At 39.6% G+C, this 20169-nt stretch overlaps 1 protein-coding gene across 1 annotated transcript in view; it reads left to right on the top strand.

Moving 5' to 3' along the window:
* RNF150 (ring finger protein 150) overlaps positions 1-18036 on the top strand; it is a 284476-nt gene extending 266440 nt beyond the window's left edge. The window contains exon 7 of the mRNA XM_017534347.2: positions 9516-18036. Coding sequence (XP_017389836.1) covers positions 9516-9634 — 119 coding nt within the window. The 3' untranslated portion in view covers positions 9635-18036. The remainder of the gene's footprint in view (positions 1-9515) is intronic.
* Positions 18037-20169: the final 2133 nt, after the last annotated feature.

Genomic DNA, 20169 nt, shown 5'->3' with positions numbered 1-20169 from the left:
ACAGCAAAGAGATAAAAGCAAAGTGAAATCCTAACTATGTGATCTAATTTAATATACAGGCTTCCAGGGAATTCTCCTTCACCGAATCCAAATAAAAACAATATTTTAAACTTTCGCATCTGAAAGGTGAGAAAGAATTTTCCCGATTTGACCTCAACATGTATATATTTGCAATTATGGAGAAGGAACTGAAAAGGCAAAAGTGCCAGTTATATCTGAACAGTTCTAGAAGTCACTTGGCCAAATGGATGAATTTGTATCATAAGCCTGCTTAGTTTCCAAATGTGGCTGAGTCTTGTCTATAAGAACAACTTAGCAGCCAAATACAGCTCTAGTAGCTCTGCCATTCTAGAATAGCACAGTTGTCAATATCACTGGCTTGCATTGAGATCCCATTTCTTCCATTTTCTATGTGCTCAACCTCACCTATAACATGAGAAGCAGTCATAGGGGTAATATTGTGTGATATATTAAATGGCACAGCACAATGCCTGGCATGTAGGAAGGAACCAGTCCACCATAGCTATTATAATCCACCCTATTGCATACCCTCTGAGGAAGGCAGTCCAGAGACCTTGCCATTTTCACATCAGAGGCCACTCATAAATGGGAAAATATAAACCAAATCGGAAGTGGTTTATCTCCTTAGACATTCTTGCTAAGCAAAAGAATTCAGAGACACATTTCCTTATTGCAAATACTCTGCATTTAAAGTCTAATTAACTTCCCACTAAGATTATGACAGGCTATATAGGCACTGCCCCAGCCTGAAGGGAGTTCCACGTATCTGAGATGAAAAGACAGCAACATTATAATTTAACCAATATGGTTGAAAATGCCTTCCCCATGGTGCTCTTGTACAATACAGGGTTGATTGGAAATGCCCTATTTTCAAGAAGATAAGCATCAGTAGCAGTGGACAGAAAGATGCTATTTTTCTTTGAAACCTTACTTTTCAAGTACATGAAGAAAAATAAGCTTTTTTGTAATCCAGAGCAATTCCCAGCATGCAAACACCAGACCTCCTGGAGAATAGGCCACCTGGGGGATTATATTCACCACCACCTTATTTTCTCTCAAAACAGAGAGCACTTATTCCTAGGGCAGTGTTTGTTAATTCCTAACAGAGGAGGACTTATGCCAGCCTGCTACTGGTCTGTGCCTTCTTTCATAAGACAAGCGGTAGAGTAAATATACCTCATTCTGGGAAAGATAGTTTTCTGCCTTAGCTTTGAATAACACCATAAAGAAACAATTAAGTAGAAAAGCATGACTTCATGTGAAAACTATCATGTCAAGTTAATAGAACACATCGCTAGTGGAAAGTAAACCAAAATATGCATTTAAAAAAAACACAAAACCAGGCCATTCTGTTGCTTACTGTAATGTGTTATCCAGCTCACCAGGGATGCAAAATCATCTGAGTGAATGGTTCTTCCTGATGAAAACTACCAGGAAAAGGCCTATATGTAGCTATAAAAAAGTGTGTATGAAATTTTAAATGACTAATCCCCCATCCCCACCCCACAAATCACTAATCCTCAGGTTAAGAATCTCAACTCAAGAACAGATTATGAACCAGGTATGGTGTCTCACTCCTATAACCCTAGCACTTAGGAGGCCAAGGTGAGAGGATGGCTTGAAACCAAGAATTCAAAGCCCACCTGCGCAACATAGTAAGACTTCATCTCTATGAAAAAAATTTTTTAACTAGCCAGATAAGGGTAGTGCATGCCAGTAGGTAGCCTGAGCTACTTGGAAGGCTGAAGTGGGAAGGTTGCTGGAGCCCAGGAGTTCACGGCTACAGTGAACTCTGATCACCCTACTGCACTCCAGCCTGGGAGATGGAGCAAGACCCTGTCTCTCACCAAAAAAAAAGAAAAAAAAAAAATAGATCATGGTCAAGTTCATGGACTCTGCAGTCAGATAAAAGTGGATTTGAATTCTGGTTCCAACTCTTACTGTTATGTAAGCTGTGGAATTTTTAACCTTTTTGAGCCTTGGTTTTATTACCTGAAAACAGAAATAGTAATACTTTCCATGTCATCGTTTAATTAGCAATATTAAATTATTTAAAGCACTTAGTGTAGGGTGGGCATGGTGGCTCATGTCTGTAATCCCAGCACTTCAGGAGGCCAAGGAGGGAGGATTGCTTGAGATCAGGAATTCAAGTCCAGCCCAGTCAATATAGTGAGACTTTGTCTCTACTTAAAAAAAAATTTTAAGTAAAATAAAATAAGCTTCTTGAGAGTCTGGAGCAGGAGAATCGCTTAAGATAGAAGCTGCATGGGCGAGGGGGTGGGCACCTGTAGTCCTAGCTACTCAGGAGGCTAAGGCAGGAGAATCACTTGAACCCAGGAGGCAGAGACTGCAGTGAGCCAAGATTGTGCCACTGCATTCCAGGGTGGCAGAGTGAAACCCTGTCTCAAAAAAAAAAAAAAAAAAAATAGATAAAGGCTGCAGTGAGCTATGATTGTACCACTAAGCTCCAGCCTGGGTGAGAGAGCGAAACCCAGTCTCAAAAAAATAAAGCATAGTCCTTGGTATGGACTAAGTACTCAGTAAGCATTAATATTGTTATTAGTTATTAAAATTAAAAACTTAGGCCCTATGTGGCCAGAGAGCAACTACAATTTCATTTCAATTCTGGAAACATTTACCAAGTGGCTTCTCTTTATGAAAGTGCAGCAGGATCCTGACATGGGAACCTTGATAATGGAATGAGCTTGAGCCAGGGAATTGGTCAAGACCCTGGATGTGCCCAGCACTGAACAGGGCAGATTGCAGAGTCTTATCTTCTCAAGGTTGGAAAGAACTTGAACAGTCATGGGGCACACTGTTATCAACAATTATGTCAAAACCACAATAGAACTACAACTGCAATGCCTGTTTCACAAAGGGAAACTTCTGAGTCTTTAGGTAACATTTTATGTCTTTAAGAGGAAGGAGATAAACCAAAGATATTAATAATTTATGGACTAAATGGAATTAACAAACCCTACCACTGAGAATTATTTGGTTAACCACAGTTTAGGCTACTGATGGATTTTACTCAAAATAAAGTGGAAATATATTAAAGCAATAGTTATGAGAACAAAGTAGGTCACAAAGCTCCATTTAAAATAGAATAGGCTGGGCATGGTGGCTTATGCCTATAATCCAAGCACTTTGCAGGGCAAGGCAGGAGGATTTCTTGAGCCCAGGAGTTCAAGACCAGCCTGGGCAATAGCGAAACTCTGTCTCTACAAAAAATACAAAAATTACCTGGGCATGGTGGTACACACATGTGGTCCCAGCTACTTGGGAGACTGAGGTGGGAGGATAGCTTGAGCTGTGAGGCAGAGAGTGCACCGAGCCGAGATCGCACCACAGCACTCTAGCCTGGCCAGCAGAGAGAGACCCTGGCTCAAAAATAAAGTAATGAAATAAAATACAGTATTTTCTGCTCCATCTAATCAGACGCTCTGTAACACTGTGATAAGAAGATTGAAGACAAGAGAATGAGATGACTTGGGATCAGTCTTTAAGTCCACCTGAGCCAATTCAGTAATGCCATCGTCTCTCTTTTCCTTGGGTATAGATTTTATTTATAAAAGACGAAAGTATATTTAAAGGAAAATGAGGAAACGAATCAATGACACTATATTCTTCTAGTTTTCCTATTACCATCTCTGGCCATCTTCAGGCTCTTTTGGGGATTACCTTCCTCTGCTGTTCTTCTGCTCCCCTCCTAACTAAGAGATTTCAAACTCAAACAAATGTCTGCACAAGCCAGGCAAGTAATGGGAACCACTGATGTCACCTATTTGGTGACTGTGATGACCTGAAGCCTGAGTTCCTTGGGCTAAATGGCACAGCTCTTTCTCAGCTCCCACCAGTGATGTCCATCTGGGAATCAGGCACATATTGCCAGATCTTCCTTTTTCCAAGACAAATTTCAAATATAAATTTGTATATGAAATGTCCTGACTTCTAAATATTGGTAACTAATTCACATTTGAAACAAAACATTGTGCAGGCCAAACAAAACAGCATCAAGGGTTGCAGTTTGAGTCTTTGGCTCTAAGTATTTTGGGGGTTTCTTTAAGTTCTGTCCCTGGCCTTATCTTCTCATGCTACAATCACTTCAAAAAAAAAACGTCATCTCTTCTATGGTTTGAAATACCTTCTCTGTGCCGAAGACTTCCAAATGCATTGACAGTCATGGCCTCTAAACTCCAGACTCAAGTATCTAGCTGCCAACTCCACATCAACCTTGGGTGTCTTATGAACATCTCAAACATAGCATATGCAAACCTGAACTCTTGATGTAGTTCTAACACCTGTTCCTTCTCCAGTTTCACTGGCTCAATACATGGTATCTGTATTGCCCAAAAACATGGGAATTATTTTTTGCTTTCTCCCCTTTTACTGCCCTTGGCTACTCCATAATTTTCTGTGGATCCTTCATCCAAATCGTTCTTTGATTTCCCCCCTTATCTCCACCTTTTTGCCACAGCAAGCCACCATGTTTCATCTGTTCTGCTGCAATAGTTGCCTAACTGGATTCCTTCTGCCCAGTGTCCTGCCGATCTATTTTTCATGTAACAGCAAGAGTGACCTCTTAAAATATTAGGTGGATCAGATTACTTCCTGATTAAATCTCTCAATATAATATGTGAAAACCAAGAGAAGAAAGTGTATCAAATAGATATTATTCTACTATGTCAAATGGACTATGAGTACTTCTCATCTATAAAACAAGAATGAAAATACATGCATCAAAGGGTTGTTGTATCAAATGAGGGCTAATATTACTTTTACATCAGTTTTTGTTAGTTTTTGCAGAGAAGGAGGCAAATTCAGTGAACATTTATGTTGTTAATAGCTACTTATAGTCCCCAATTAGTACCACCTACAGAGAACCTTCTAAATACTTTGCTAACAAGGTTTTCATTCATACTATTATAGCCTCAAAGTAAAACATCTACCTTGATTAAACAATAAACACTCTGTCAAAAATTATGGAACAAACCAAGTTTGATTAAAAACATAGGACATACTTAGAATAATTTCATGTCCCCAGATTATTTTAAAAACAAGTGTTTAAATGGAAAATGATTAGATGTTATTGGTGCAATGTTATATCATAAAAATTGAACCATTTTTGCAAATTTCTCTATTTTCATTTATTTGAATACACCTTTGCCTTGCACTGTACAGAACAGTCTTAATTTCCAAAGTAACACCATGAATTCAGCAGCTCATAGTTACAGCAGTCCCTGTGGCCCCTTTTTCTTTCAGTTCACATACTCCCATTTACAAAACAGGGACGTGTGAATGAATCTGTGGAATCTTCTGAGGCTGGTGGCTGCAAAGCCAGAGTGAAGGTGAGAAGCTGACACTGTAGGTAGCAGTGAGTTCTGTCTCTATAGAACTGTAACTAAGTCAGCTCTTTATCTGTGCTTTTTTTTTTTTTTTTTTTTTTTTTGCTGGATCCATATGAAAGTCATAAATTTCACTCCACGATGGGCTATTTGGTTGACTTCCAGTTTAACTGTGAGCTGAAAATTTTGGCTTTCTATGAGCCGAGTTGATTGATGGGCCACTGAAAAAAAGAAGTGGAAATTAAACTCCCTATAAGTAGAAGTCTCATTTTTTATCTCCAGGAATAAGATTTCAGCTTTCATTACACCTCCAAGTGGGAATTCTGCCATTCGTGCATACTTGTGCTAAATATACAATAGCAGGGCTTTTTTACTAAGAAAAAAATGAAAAAATAAAAACAATATGAAGAATTGTAAAAAAGGCAACTTTAACACTACATGTTCTCACTCATAAGTGGGTGCTGAACAATGAGAACACACAGACACAGGGAGGGGAACATCACACACCAGGACCTGGGAGGTGGGGGGCTGGGACAGGAATAGCAGGGGGTGGGGGCAGTGCGGAGGGATAACATTAGGAGAAATATTTAATGTAGATAACAGAGCAATGGATGCAGCAAACCACCACCATGGCACGTGTATACCCATGTTACAAACCTGCACAATCTCCACATGAACCCCAGAACTTAAAGTATAATAAATAAATAAATAATAAATTTAAAAAGGCAATTTTGTTTCTCAGTGGTCATCCTATCTAATAATTATTCATCAGGACCCCACTATGTAGGAGGCCCTGTACTAGATTGGCATCAACACATAAGCCTGTATAAACAACAACTGGAAAGGACTCTAATTTGTCCAATCCAAATTCTCATTTTCTAGACAATTAAACTTTAGCCCTAAAGGAGAAAAGCAATTTATACAAAATAACACATGCAGTTACTAACAGCAGAGACTAGAATATAGCATAAAGTGGATTTCCAGTTCTCATAAGTATAAAGTATATGCATATTGTTCTTATTGTAAAAATGATATTTAAGGAGAGCGCTGAGTAAAAAGAGTGGACCTGCCATATGAATCCACTCCCAGTCTCTCCCGAAATTCCACAAAAACTACAGTGAAGGGATTTTTTTAAAGATAGAGGAAGACATGGATAGGGAAAATGCAAGAAGAGACAATAACACAGTTACAGCAACTGGAAAAAACAGATGAACAGTCCATGACTTGGTAGACTGGAGAAACAGTAAGCCCCTGCCTCTGGCTCCGTGGGTTGTGTCCTGCTCCACTTCAAGAGCCACTGCCCACTCAGACTCCAGAGTGAAGGTGTGCCCTTGAGAGGAGCAGTGCACATCCTGCACAACAGCAAGCCACGGCCCTGCTGAGACAACAAGCACCGATCACCCATGGGGAAAGGGAGAACCACCGTAATTTGCACTTGAGAGTTCCGGGAAGGTCAGGGATCAGAGGCACCAGATGGCTCTGGAGAAGATAAATGAAAAGGAGGTGTACACACACACACACACACACACACACACACACACACACACACACACAAAATAAAGATGGGAGATTATATATATAGCCAGCTTAGAATGTATTTTGTAGTGAAGTATGAGGCACAGATCCAGTCTCACTTTTTTCTAAATGACTAGTTTTCTTGACTATTTGTTGAATGCCACTGTTTTTAAATAACAAAGACTTGCGTCTTTATAGAGCTGCTTCCAGGGCTTTCGTTTAACCATTCATCTGTTGTTACGTTGCTATGAACTTCCTGCAATAATGGATCTAGGAAACATATTAGAGCTTAGTCTTCAAGTTGGATATTTCCCTGTGAAATACCCCATTTCTTTAAAACTGATTTTTCATGCCATCATTCTTTGTTAGTTCTCTTTATTTGTCTCCTTTAAAACATCTCAGGAATTCACTGTCCTTCATGAAACTCATGTATTTTTCTTAAGTGTGCCACAACATGAAAAAATTACATTAGTGATTATCAGAACAAAAGTATTATATCATTATTATTCTTCAGTACTTACACATTTTTGTCATTTTTTTCAATTGCATAATTTTTTCTGCAAATTAAGAGAAAATACAAGACCTTTTGGGTTTAAAGCTGCCTTTATGCAGCTCAGCTCTCTGGCCTCCTCTATCCATATCCCCTAGCTTGACTCTGCATTCCAGTCAAATTAAAAACCTTCTGATATCTGCCTGCCCACAGCTCCCTATCACCTCCAGCCATCTGTACATGCTATTGCTTAAAGGATTATTTCTTCTTATTCATCTGGCTATAACACTGATTATCCTTTAGGATTCCGTTTAGACATTGCACCCAGTATATGGTTACATAGCCCTCTTACCTACCCCTATAATACCTGGTACATCTTCCAGCCTGGTGCTTATCTCATTCTGTTGTAATTGCCCAGTGAATGGTCAACCTGCCCACCAGACAATAAGCTGCTTGAGGATAGGGACTGTATTGCTGCCACCGATATCCATAGCCTCTAAGCATAATCCTTAGTGTGCAGTAGGGACACAGTAGATATATATTTAATGAGTAAGTGATGTATGTTTATTGCAGAGTATTTGAGAGAACTGGAAAAAAATGTTAAAAGAAAATGAATATAAATCCCAACACTAGAGATGATTCTTGTTAGCATTTTTGGTTTCTTTGCTTCCAGTTAACTTTCTCTGTTGACCCCCATTGCATACAAAGCTTTAAATATTTCTGTTTTCACTTAACAGTATACTGCAAACATTTTCTCATGTAAATACAAATTCTTTGAAAACGTCATTTTAATGGTTATAACAAGATTGTCCTTTAGAAGTAATACAGTGTATTCAAATAGTCTCTATTGCTGGACTTTTAAGTTACTTGCAATGTTTTGCTACTGTAAATAATGCTTAATTGAATAGTTTTGCATCTCAAATTATTTCTCTATAATACATCCTTGAAATGAAATTACTGGGTGAAAATTTTACAGTTCTATATGCAATGTATCAATGTACCTACCTACCTCAGTGTATCCTTAACTGTAATATTATTATCTTTTTTTAAAAAACAGAGTCTCACTCTGTCACCAATCTGGAGTGCAGTGGCATGATCTTGGCTCACCGCAATCTCTGCCTCCTGGGTTCAAGCCATTCTCCTGCCTCAGCCTCCTGGGACTACAGGCATGCACCACCACATGCAGCTAATTTTTTTGTAGAGACGGGGTTTCACCATGTTGGCCAAGATGGTCTCAATCTCCTGACCTCATGATCCGCCCGCCTTGGCCTCCCAAAGCGCTGGGACTATAGGCATGAGCCACCATGCATGGCCTTTATTATCTTTTTTTTTTTTTTTTTTAAAGATGGGGTTTCACCATGTTGGCCAGGCTGGTCTCAAACTCCTTACCTCAGGTGATCCGCCCACCTTGGCCTCCCAAAGTGCTAGGATTACAGGCATGAGCCACCATACATAGCCTATTATCTTTTTTTAAGAGTAAAGATTACATAGACCAAAAAAAGGATGTCTTATTTTTACCTTATATTTATCAGTCATTTGTATTAGACAAAGGTTACCATTAATGTTACCATTGTATATAATGGACAAAGGTTACCATTAACATAAATGACCAATACAAATGTCCATTTGTATTGTCCATTTTTCTATTGAACTGTTTTTCTTATTGATTTAAAAGCTTTCTATATGTTAAGAATAAAAACTTTTGTGAAATTTTTTCGCAAATTCCTGAGTTTTATATGCCTTTTGATTGATTAACAGAAGAAAAGATTGTTACATATGCCTAACATTTAAAAATGTTTTACATGTGTTTAACATTTTTAAATGTTAGGCATATGTAACAATCTTTTCTTCTGTTAATTGCCTGATTACTTTTCTACATAGACTTTCTTGCCCTACTTATATATTTTCCTACTTAGACATATCCTTAGATGACATATTTTATGCTTCTAGTTTCTTTTGTTTGTATTTAACGTTTTGACCCATGTGAGATAAGGCCTTAACTAGAGTTTTTACAGAATACCCAATTTTTCTAATACCTTCTCTTGGCCTTTAAAAAGAATATTATTATAGGCAATTGTACTGAAATAACCAGCATGCAAAGACATAGCTCAGTGTTCACTGTGAACTTTGCTTTCTTCTCCCAGGTGAGCAAGAGCCAGCTGTAAGCAGCGATTCTGACATCTCCTTGATCATGGCAATGGAGGTTGGACTGTCTGATGTAGAACTTTCCACTGACCAGGACTGTGAAGAGGTGAAATCTTGAAATGACAAAACCAGAAGAAAAGAGATAGTAGGACCCAAGGGAAAGGAAGGGAGGAGTGCTCCAAGACTTGGACCAGGCACACACACACCTCCAGATCACCTTGGCAACTCCGGGGTGCTCCGTTCAAGAATGCTGACGAAAAGCAATATCCAAAGTCTTGTCAATCAGGATACAGTTTCTCCATCTGTACAGCAGTCTGTGGCCTTGGCAGCTGGGAATTTGAAAGCTGATTTCCACTCCCATGTCCATGTAGACATACACTTCAGAAGCTCCTAAAACAGAGACTGAAAGGATACCTTTAGGATTTCTTAGTTTCAATCCTTTCCATGTCTTACCATTCTTGTTTTTGGCATGTTGTTTGATTTCTTTGGCAATTTCTTTTTAAAGATTATTTGTAGTTTACTTTCCATCTATTCCTTTGTTTTTCCTTTGATTCACTCCAGCTTTTGTATAGATTTCTGTTTAGAGGCACCAGTTCCTGCTATGATCAGTTTGTATTCCATCTCTGAGATATATGGTCTTGACCTCTCAGCATGAAGTGTGCATGGCTTTGAGAAGTGCCTCAGCATCCTGAAGTGGACTAAGGCCTGCTTTCATTAAGAATGTAAGTTCTTCTAAGTGGGCCTTTAAAAATCCCAGCTGCCAGAGACCCCAACATTAAGCTCTAAATCTGCTGAGGCCACTGCTGGTTATTTTAAGCCACATCACACTGGCTTCCACTGGCTGGGCTTGATTAAGGGCCCACATGACATGAGAGGGGCTCCAGGGAAGCTGTTCCATTCATCTGGGTTTTACAGTCTTTGGCTGAAATTCTGAACTCAGAGGTCCCGGACCTCCAAGGCATCCAGTCTTTGGTGGTTGTAAGGCTGGTTTTAAAACCAGATACTGCATATTCTTCCCATTGAAAACAAAATGCCCATTGCATTGGTTTCCCCTGGGCTAGAACAGTTTTTTTCTTACTTCTGTCAGTGTGTTCTGTAAAAGATGGAGGCTCTAGAGAAAAGCCAATCATGTTGAAGTCCAGTGGCAAACACAGCGGGGGCTGCAGTAGCACCCAGCTTTTACCTTAATTTCAACATACTACTGTGGAATCTCACCAGACCATATGGGAGGATTTAGGTGAATCCCTAGCAGATTGCTTCCCAGTGATCCCTGAGTGTGTCCAAATACCAAGTGAGGAATGAAGTGTGATTTGCTGTATCATTTGAACCAAAAAGTACGCAGCATGAGAATTTGCTAGATCAAGTTTATCCTGACTGAACTAGACAAAGTAAGAGGGAAAGGAAAAGAGGCATCAAGTAAATACTGAAACCCAACAGTGTTTTTAAACTGTTTCTGTTTTTATTCATTTTTTGTAACTATGACAGAAATGTGCTATTTTTTCAGTGGGCAATTTTGTAATACATTGAGACTATCCAGATACAGAAATGACTAAAGTCCTTGATAGCGTCCCAGAACAATCAGACGGATCACCTTATCTCTAGCAGCTGGCAAAGACCAGGCCATGGCTTGGATTAACTAGGAAAGAAAGCTTTTCTCAATGAGTTGTTTTTATGTATTGATGGGGGCTTTTCCACCTCATTAGACTAACACTCATTCAAAAAGAGTTTGGTTCTGCTGTAAATCCTTGCAGCCTGCTGAAACATGGAGTGAAGGTCAAGGGAGAACACTAGTTGTTCTTTTTTCACCACCTTCACCAATTTCCTATTTGATGGTTTATACGTAGACAGTAAGGGAAAGAAAATGATTATTACCTTCAGAAAGGTTGCATCTCCCTAAGAGTCCAACGCTTCCTGTAATGAAATCCACCCACCATGAGCAGGAAAAGAGGCAGGGAGGAATGAAGAGAGCTCTGAATCACGAATCCTGGATGAACCGCATGCTTACTAAGACCCGGCTTCTCCATATAAAGTGAAGGGTTTAACAACATGAGTCCCCAAGCTCCTCTGGCTATAGGACCACTGATGAGCCTTTCACAGGCGGGATCCATTTTTGCAGATAGCTATGACTTGTGGCAATCAGGCTTCATAGTTTAAGGAGGTAAAGTTACTTGACATGTAACATGTAATAATAGCCTTTGAGACTTGGCACAACTATGTTGCTGAGAATGAAAATCTAAATGATTGACGTTTTAAGTCTAATTAGGAGTTGGTTTGTTTTGCCTTGTTTAAAAATTGCTGTTAGTCACAGAGATTGTGATCTCTGGATACCTTCAAATCCTAGCTCTCACTTGACCTCAAAGGTGTTTATTTTTCACAGTCAGCATAGACTGACTCCTCCTTCAGTAAGCTTTGCCCAAAACAAATTTTAGTATTACTGGTGTTAACTTTAGTCCAATGGAATTAGAAGGATAATTCAACAGCAACAGAAATAAAAATTGTATTCTATTCCCAGAGAGAAAATGCGCTTTGGATTGTTAAGTCCTCTGATTAACGAGTATTTTCTCTTCCTGCCAAGAAGCAGGTGAATCAGGAATTAATTGTATATGCAAGCCCTGGCCACAGCTGCCCTTACAGGATGCCTCATAGACAATGAGGGGTTCGAAAGGCCAACCCAAGGCTTGTGGATCTGACCCCAAGGAGGTCCTGCTGCAAACCCCTGAGCCTTTGCCATTCACGACTTACCAAAGGTTTGTTTCTGGAGGATTTTCCTGTAGCTTTGATAGTTTAAGAAGAAAAAAAAAAACTTAACCAGAAAGTTTCCCTTTCAAAAGAAAGGGGAACAGTCCTTCCTCATAGCCTCCTTTGTCTCCCCAAAAGAAGAGACTCTGACCTGGAGACCCAGTAGTCTAAAGATGAGTATCAGAGGGTATATATACCCTCTAGAAGCAAATGTAAACTGTATGTATTTTAAGATGTGCATTTTTCTATAGCAAGAGTCTAGATTAGCACTGTCCAGCAGAAACATAATGTAAGTCACAGACATAATTTTAAAATTTCTACTGGCTACATTTTAAAGTGTAAAAAGTAACAGGTAAAGATAATTTTAATTATGTACTTTAACCTAATATTGTTTTAACATGTCACTAATGTAAATTAATGACACGTTTTACCTGCTTTTTCCTTTACCTCTAAATCCATTGTGTCTTTTATACTCACAGCACCTCTCAATATGGATAGTCACGTGTGGCTAGTGGCTGCCAATTGGACAGTGCGGGTCTAGAGTTCCTCCAGTATTCTTAACGATATCCCCTGGCCCTTACAAAAGAAAAGAAGGTTAAAACCTTAATTACCTCCAGGGAGAACTGGATACCACCCAAGTTGCCTAATGAGAGGCCCAGAGGTCCATTTATTTTGTAGTGAATAAAGATTCAGGCAACCCTTTTTAGAATTTCTGCTTGAGCTTTCTGACCATATCATTGATGTCCATGACCATCTGTTACTTCTCTGACCAGTTGTGATTTAAAAGTCACACAAACCATGCTGATTTGGTGCTGAAACAAAATTATACCCCCTCACTTCTATGGCAAACCCTTAGACTGATATGTGGCACTTAGGAGCCAAAGAGAACTCCAGACTGAAATTACCCAACTTTACCTCAATGCCTTCTTCTTCTTCATGGTTGACAGAGGTCCTTTCCCAGTGTCCCCTAATCCCACAGCTGTAGTGAAAACTCATGAACTTGGGAGGAAAGAATGAGAAATTACATACTGACTTCAAATGCAAGACTTTATGTGGCCTTACTGAAAAAGAATCTTTGGGGGCCTGTGACCATCCAGCCTCTGCTTGGTGAGTTATGACCACCTCCATCAGCCAGCATTTTACTCCAAGCCAGCATCCACCTGCCACCCCAACACTATGGGGAAGAAAAGGAGCATTTGCATTCTCTTGAAATAATGTAGGGTTACCTTTAGGAATTGCTTTGTCCTGTGTGGCTAGTCCCTTCGGAAGAGCTGAGCCCTGACTATGAATATAGCTTTTGAACATTGATGTAATCTCTAGGGTTTGATATTCCCTGGAATGTCACCTCTGGTCATCTACGCAGGGAGAAGTACAGTCTGGAGAAGGTAGAAAATTAAAAGTGGCAAAGGTACTACCCATTTTTGACATCACATGGTAATGATTAGAATCATGGAGGCAAAGCTCTGTCCAAAAACATTCATTTGTTTTGTTTTCTTGTTTTTAACATTTCCTTCATCCTGGTGAAATATCCTGGAAATTCATAGATCTGGGTTTGATCATTTCAAAAATCACCATGCCCAGTGGCTATTTCAGTTACTGACTTTCAGTTACTGCCCTGACATCCCTGAGGCTACATACTCTCAAAATGAAAACTGATGCCAGTGATCTAACTTAGGGTTCTTTCTTATTTATGAGTTTTGTTTAGATGGATATTTTTGCAGAGCATAAAAAATTAAATGACCTTTAGTTATCCATTGAATGTATCACCCTGACTTTAAAAAAAAATCCTTGAATCAAAACTTTTTCAAAAAATCTAGGATATGGAGTCACTCCCTCTGTGAAGCCAGGGCCCAGTCTTTTCTGGTACTAAGGCCACTGAGGCAATTTCTAGTAGCACCTTTATATATTCTCTCACTTAGAGTTCTTTTCCTTTTCTGTCTGTATTCATTTTTCTCTGACTGCCTATACCTTTCTTTATATACACATACATAAATTATTTTTCCATCTTCTCTCTCCTTTTTTTTCTAATATGTTTTCTCTCTTGCAAGAAATTCTGAAATAACCTTCAGGACAAAAAAACTGGAGGTTCTATACCCGCAGAGTTCTTCTTATTGTGAGGATTGCCATTGTTACTGTCGTTAGTGTTTTTCTTCTTTTCATTGTATGGCAGTGTCTATATCCACTTCTGATGAGACATACCAGTTTACCATAAACCAATGTCCTCCCTCATGGAGTCAGTTTCATTTTCACTTCTCGTATCACCAGTTGTATCTCAACCCATCTTACAACTATTTCCATTTTTTCAGGCTTCCTTGCCATAAATGTTTTCTAGGCAAATAATGGCAAAGAAACAATTCCAGAATGCTATTTCTGCTTTCTCCCATTCTCAGCATTTTTGACCTTCCTCAAAGTTAGAATTTCTTGGAAAAACGTGTATACTGCGTCTGATGGGACGCCCATGCTTCCTAACATCTTAGCTTGATCATCATAAGTGATCTGAGGGCCACTAACCTGAACACTGACAAAGAGACACAGAGAGACTACCCTCCGAAGGTGGGGATGCATGGTTCTTCATGCAGTGCTCTTGGCCACCGAGATCCCGCATCCATGCCATTGCATAGACATTGCATAGATGAGTATATTTGATGTTGGCAGTTACAATGGGATGGCAGTGTCACTCTGTTTAGGGAGCCGGTCAAAGCAGGGCTGTGCCTAACAAAATGTGCATGCTGTCCCCAAATAAATGTTCATCCCTAGGTTTAGAGCTGACCTGGGTTGGGAGCGGGGGTTATGTTTTTAAGGAATTAAATACTCATAAGTTAAAATACTCATGATTGCAAAGAAGGTCGGGATTGCCTAAAGAGCATAAACTAATTCTAAGACGCTAATATGAGTGTCTCGTCATCTCTTAGCTCTTCCTCTTCCCTCCTTTTGTCCTCACTCAACCCCAGAACCCCGTGTAATAGCAACATTAATTTTTAAAGACCCACAGATCAATAGCCACATTCTTCCACTCTGCACTTCTTATTGACACTAAATTATCATCCTAGAACTAATAAAGCAAGTCCAGATGCTAGACATGGCTGGCCCCTTAATATCGAGCCATTTGATTGCAATCCTGTTTGTTCTACAAGAACCCGCTGAGGTCAGTCACATCTCTCTTTACTGCCTTGAGTGCTTCATAATCAAGTGGCTTTTTCAGGAATTTCAGTGATCAAAGGTCTTTCCTGTGCTGCTACTGACGTTTACACTTATACAGAGCCATTTGCTCTATGCCCACCTGATAAATATTTGCTGATGATAATGATAAGACAAAAATATACACATCTCCTAAGAGGTCTGCAATGTCTAAATACAGTGAGGGAGAAAAATCTTTAGAAAAGGTTGCTTAATCTGAATTACCCGAAGTCATTGCTTGGCAGAATATCTGTGGTCTCTTAGTGAAGTGACAGGCTTGGAGAAGCAGGGAAAATGTGGGGACCATGTGTGCTGTATAAACCAAAGACTGATCACCGTCCAAATGAACACATGTTTCTTCCATTGACTAGTTGAATTTTCTCCTAATGTTCTCATAAATGAAAGTGAAGGTGGGTTGCATGGTTGAATGAAACCATTAAACCTTATGGGGTTTTCTCTTGCAGAATGCTGATTGACCTTACTAAATCCTGAAATCTAAAAAATGAATTGTGGCCTTCGTACCACACCATCCTTAAAGTCTAGTGTTTAGTCCCCTTTTCCTTCAAAACTTTCCAACAAATCTAGCGCTTTACCGAACTCAGAATATTGTTCTCTGAGAATGTGAAGATTTTAAATAGCCAAAGAATTTTCATGTATAAGAGCTAGATAAATATAGTATATCCTGCTCTTTTGAAGAAGATACCAAACTGTTGCCTGTACTAATGGGTATAGTAGAGCAGCTGAAGAACTAACACATACATGGACTTTTCCGTCTGAATTTGTGTTGGCATCAATGGTACTTACTGTTCCGTAGGATGTTATTGCAAGGAGCAGGGTGCCCTCTGCTGGAATAATCGCAATTATTCTTTCAGCAAATTAATTTGACTTGGGTCACGAATTCAACAACCAGTTATTTGCCTTTCATCATACAATTTCTTTGGTAGTTGAGAATTTGGTCTATGTTCATCAAATGAGGAAACAATGTCACAAACTCTAAAAGGTTGAAGGAGACCCCACAGATCGTCTCAGTGGCGGCAGCCCTTCTGCAAAATGCTGGAGGATAATGTTGCTCTGTTTGCAAAGAAGATGCCTCTGGCAAGAATGTTTGTGCAGTTATAAGCAAGGGGCTGCTTGTTTTGTAACTTATCTCAACTTTATTCTTGTGAAATTTCAAAGGAAGATCAATAAAAGGACTTCTTTCATATGAATGTAAATGGTGTGAAATACTGATGTGTTTTGTACATGTACATAATATATTTACTTCCTGCTTTAACATTAGTAATCTGAGATGATTCTACCATTTTATAATTAGAAAGAGATGTAGGGGTGGGAGTGGGGAGGGACTGTTATTTTTATAGACAGGTATCCCTTACATTTAGAAAATGAAGTAATTTTGTATTTGTGAAAAGTTACATTCCATCCATTTTCTGGAAAAAAAATGGGTATTTTTTTTTAAAATGTTCATGAGCTGGGAGGATGATTATTCTGGTTTTAGGGGAACCTCTCAAGCAGAACATATGTGACACCCAGTTTTGTAGACTGCAGACCATAACCAGCAATTGCCAGTTGTAAAAATGTGAAAAAGAAACAACTTATTTTAACTATTTTGTACAGCACATCATTTCCCACTACAAAAAAAAAATCTGCAAATAATGAATCTATAATTATAAATAATCAGACATGACATCAGAAATCCATCTTTAAATCAATCTTCCTCCCTACCAGCAAGAGGAAATTCCAATGGCTTTTTTTTCTATCCTAACACAAATTACTTTTATTATAAACAAATGCTTCCAACAAAATGCTTCTGTTGTAAAATGATTGATGTTGGAGTAAAGTCTGTTAGCTTCCCCACAAGGTCTTTCTGGCTAGTCTGCAGGTCGCAGATGATCATCCCGTCTTGGCATTGCCTGTCCTCTCCATATTCAGACTGTGTGTCTGAGCTTCCTTGATTCATATGCCATCTGACCCAAACTCACAAAAACTCACTCCTGATGACATTTGCATGGGGAGTCTTTAATTTGGACTTTAGTTAGTTCTTAATTGCCGAAATAAGTACTAGTGGATTATGTAGCCATTTTACCCCAACCTCATCTTCTGTACAAAGTTGTGTGCATATTTAGATGATTAGTTAAGGCAGTGTAGTTGTTTAATTTTTTCTGTATAAATTTCTTTCCTTCTTCCCCACCTCAGGCACCTACCCTGCTCCTTTCAAAGCACTTTATATCTCTCTTGAAATACAAAAAAAAAAAAAAAAAAAAAAAAAAAAAAAGCTGTCTTTAAAGGAATTTGTCTTCTGTTAGGAGACACAGCCTTTTATTTTGCTTTATTCTATTCTCTATGTACTTGGAGAGCATAATCAGTTTGTCTCATAATGGGCTAGTGATGAAACAAGAATGATAGTTGGAAACATTCAATCATTACAACATGGCTATTTTTGTTATATAGGAGACTATTGTGTAAATAAGTGCAATCGTGTTCTTACGTACTGGCTAAAAAATATATATTGCAACTATAAAGGTTTTAAAATGAGGATTGTGAATTCCAGGAAATTTCACGGCAAAATTTCATTTGGTTTTGTTTTTTTAATAAAACGGAAGCAGATGCTTGTGTTTGTGTCATCTGTATCCCCTGACTTTGTTGCGTACCCCTGAGTTGCAGAGGTGGCACTATGGATTTCAAAACATCAGTATTTACTGTTAAATCAGGATTGTGTCCAAAGACCAAGGATAATAATAGCTTCCTTATTTTTCTCAGATAAGTCAAGTGCCAGGTACCAACCTTGTCTTCGCTCTGTGGTTCCAAGGGAATTGATGGAGAGATTTTGAGCCGTTCTGAAGAACAGCTGTGAAATGAGCCTGGCAGGAGCTGAGCACTATGCTTATGGACTATCTCAGGCAGGTTTATATTAGGCAGAGTTATACCAGGGGGCCGCCAGATGGGCTGGGGCAGAGAGACTTCTTTTTTATATTTACTAGTATATTTCTAAAGGATTTTAAATAGCAATTCCTTGGCATTACCAAGGGAACACGAAAGAAATTTAAAAGATGGAGCCTTCTGGCCTAGGAAGGTGGAAAAGGAAGGTGGTAAAGGAGAATGGGCTTCTATTCATTGGCCTCACCTCCTAGAACCTGACAGGCTTTTGAGTGAGGCCTAGACCCCTGTGCCTGGCCCAGCCGAGACTCCTGACACATCCTCTTTTTTATTTTTATGTATTTTTTATTATACTTTAAGTTCTGGGGTACATGTGCAGAATGTGCAGGTTTGTTGCATAGGTATACATGTGCCATCCATCACCCCGTCATCTACATTAGGTATTTCTCCAATGCTATCCCTCCTCAAACCCCTCACCCTCCTGCTATCCCTCCCCTAGCCCCCCACCCCACAACAGGCCCCAGTGTGTGATGTTCCCCTCCCTGCTGACACATCCTTTTGAGAAGCAGGCAGGATTGGACACGGCCAGGCAGGAGCTATAGATTTCACATAATTTGCTGCCAAAAAAGGAAATGCAAATGGTATTGAGAGCCACGGCCTCCTGGAGCTGCTGTAGATCAGGAAACCATTAGTGTCCTGGGGGCTTTGCTCAAGCTCAGTCTATTCTTAATTTGTAGGCAGGAAGATATTCTAAGGGGACTGTTAGGAACATTCATGACTATGCCACATTAGAAGGCACTTTAGACTTTGTTTATGCTTCCGTTGTTGCAATGCTTATCTACCCAGACGCTGTGGGTTCAAAGCTATTACCTAGGACCTGGAAACTAGCCCTCCTGACTTCAACTTCCATCATCTTTCCGCTAGACCCCCAGTCTAGGGGTCCCCAAATGAGGAAATGTGTTCTTTGGGTTGGGATATGCTAGAATTTACAGCAGACTCCCAAGTTCAGTTAAGTTGGGGTAAAGCTTCATACAACTCATATTAGCTGTCAAAAACTTTCTTTTTCTTTTTTTTTTTTTTTTTTGGTAGAGAAGACAGGGTCTTGTTTTGTTGTCCAGGCTAGTCTTTAATTCCTAGCCTCAAGTGATCCTCTCACCTTGGCCTTCCAAAGTGCTGGGATTACAGGCATGAGCCACTGTGCCTGGCCACTATTAAAAACTTTTGAGAAGGCTTCAGTAAAGTCACTGATTTAACTCCATAATTCAGCTTTTCCTGAAGCTGATTGACAATAAACCCCTTTTTTCAAGAATTTTGTTTTTCCACACTGCATTGGAGGTGGCCACTGTGTGGCACATGTTGGTGTTCAGACTTTTTAAGAAAACTACTAGACGTCATTTCCTGTCAATCTTGCATATTCCACAGACCCTTGCCTCTCTTGTTCCTGCTCCTAGTTGATGAGGCGAAGGTCAGGTAATGCACAGTGAGCAGTGTTAGCCAGGGGCCTGCTTCAGCTGGGGTGGGTATGACCTAGGGAGAGATCACTGGGCATTTCCCGGAGTCACACGCACGCCAGGGAGCACTGGGCATCCGCCTGGCTTACCATCATGCTGTGCCTGAAGGCGGAGGCCCGTACCACCTAGAAACTCCACTTTGTGGGCTTTTGTTTTGAGACATCATGTAGAATATTCATACCTTTGAGAATGGAAAGTTTACAACCCCAGATTTTGACAAAGTTAAGTAGCTAAAAAAGAAATCTCCTCAGAGCTTTGTCATGGGCTAGCTGGGTCAGCTTGGCCGCTCAACTCTTATTCTGTGAATACCTATGTTTGGAGGACTATAAGCTAAACCAACATTCAAAAGACA

Source organism: Cebus imitator, unplaced genomic scaffold (assembly GCF_001604975.1).
Source record: "Cebus imitator isolate Cc_AM_T3 unplaced genomic scaffold, Cebus_imitator-1.0 Scaffold4, whole genome shotgun sequence".
Lineage (NCBI taxonomy): Eukaryota > Metazoa > Chordata > Mammalia > Primates > Cebidae > Cebus > Cebus imitator.
The sequence above is the reverse complement of the archived record's forward strand: the minus strand, read 5'-3'. Positions and strand labels throughout refer to the sequence as shown.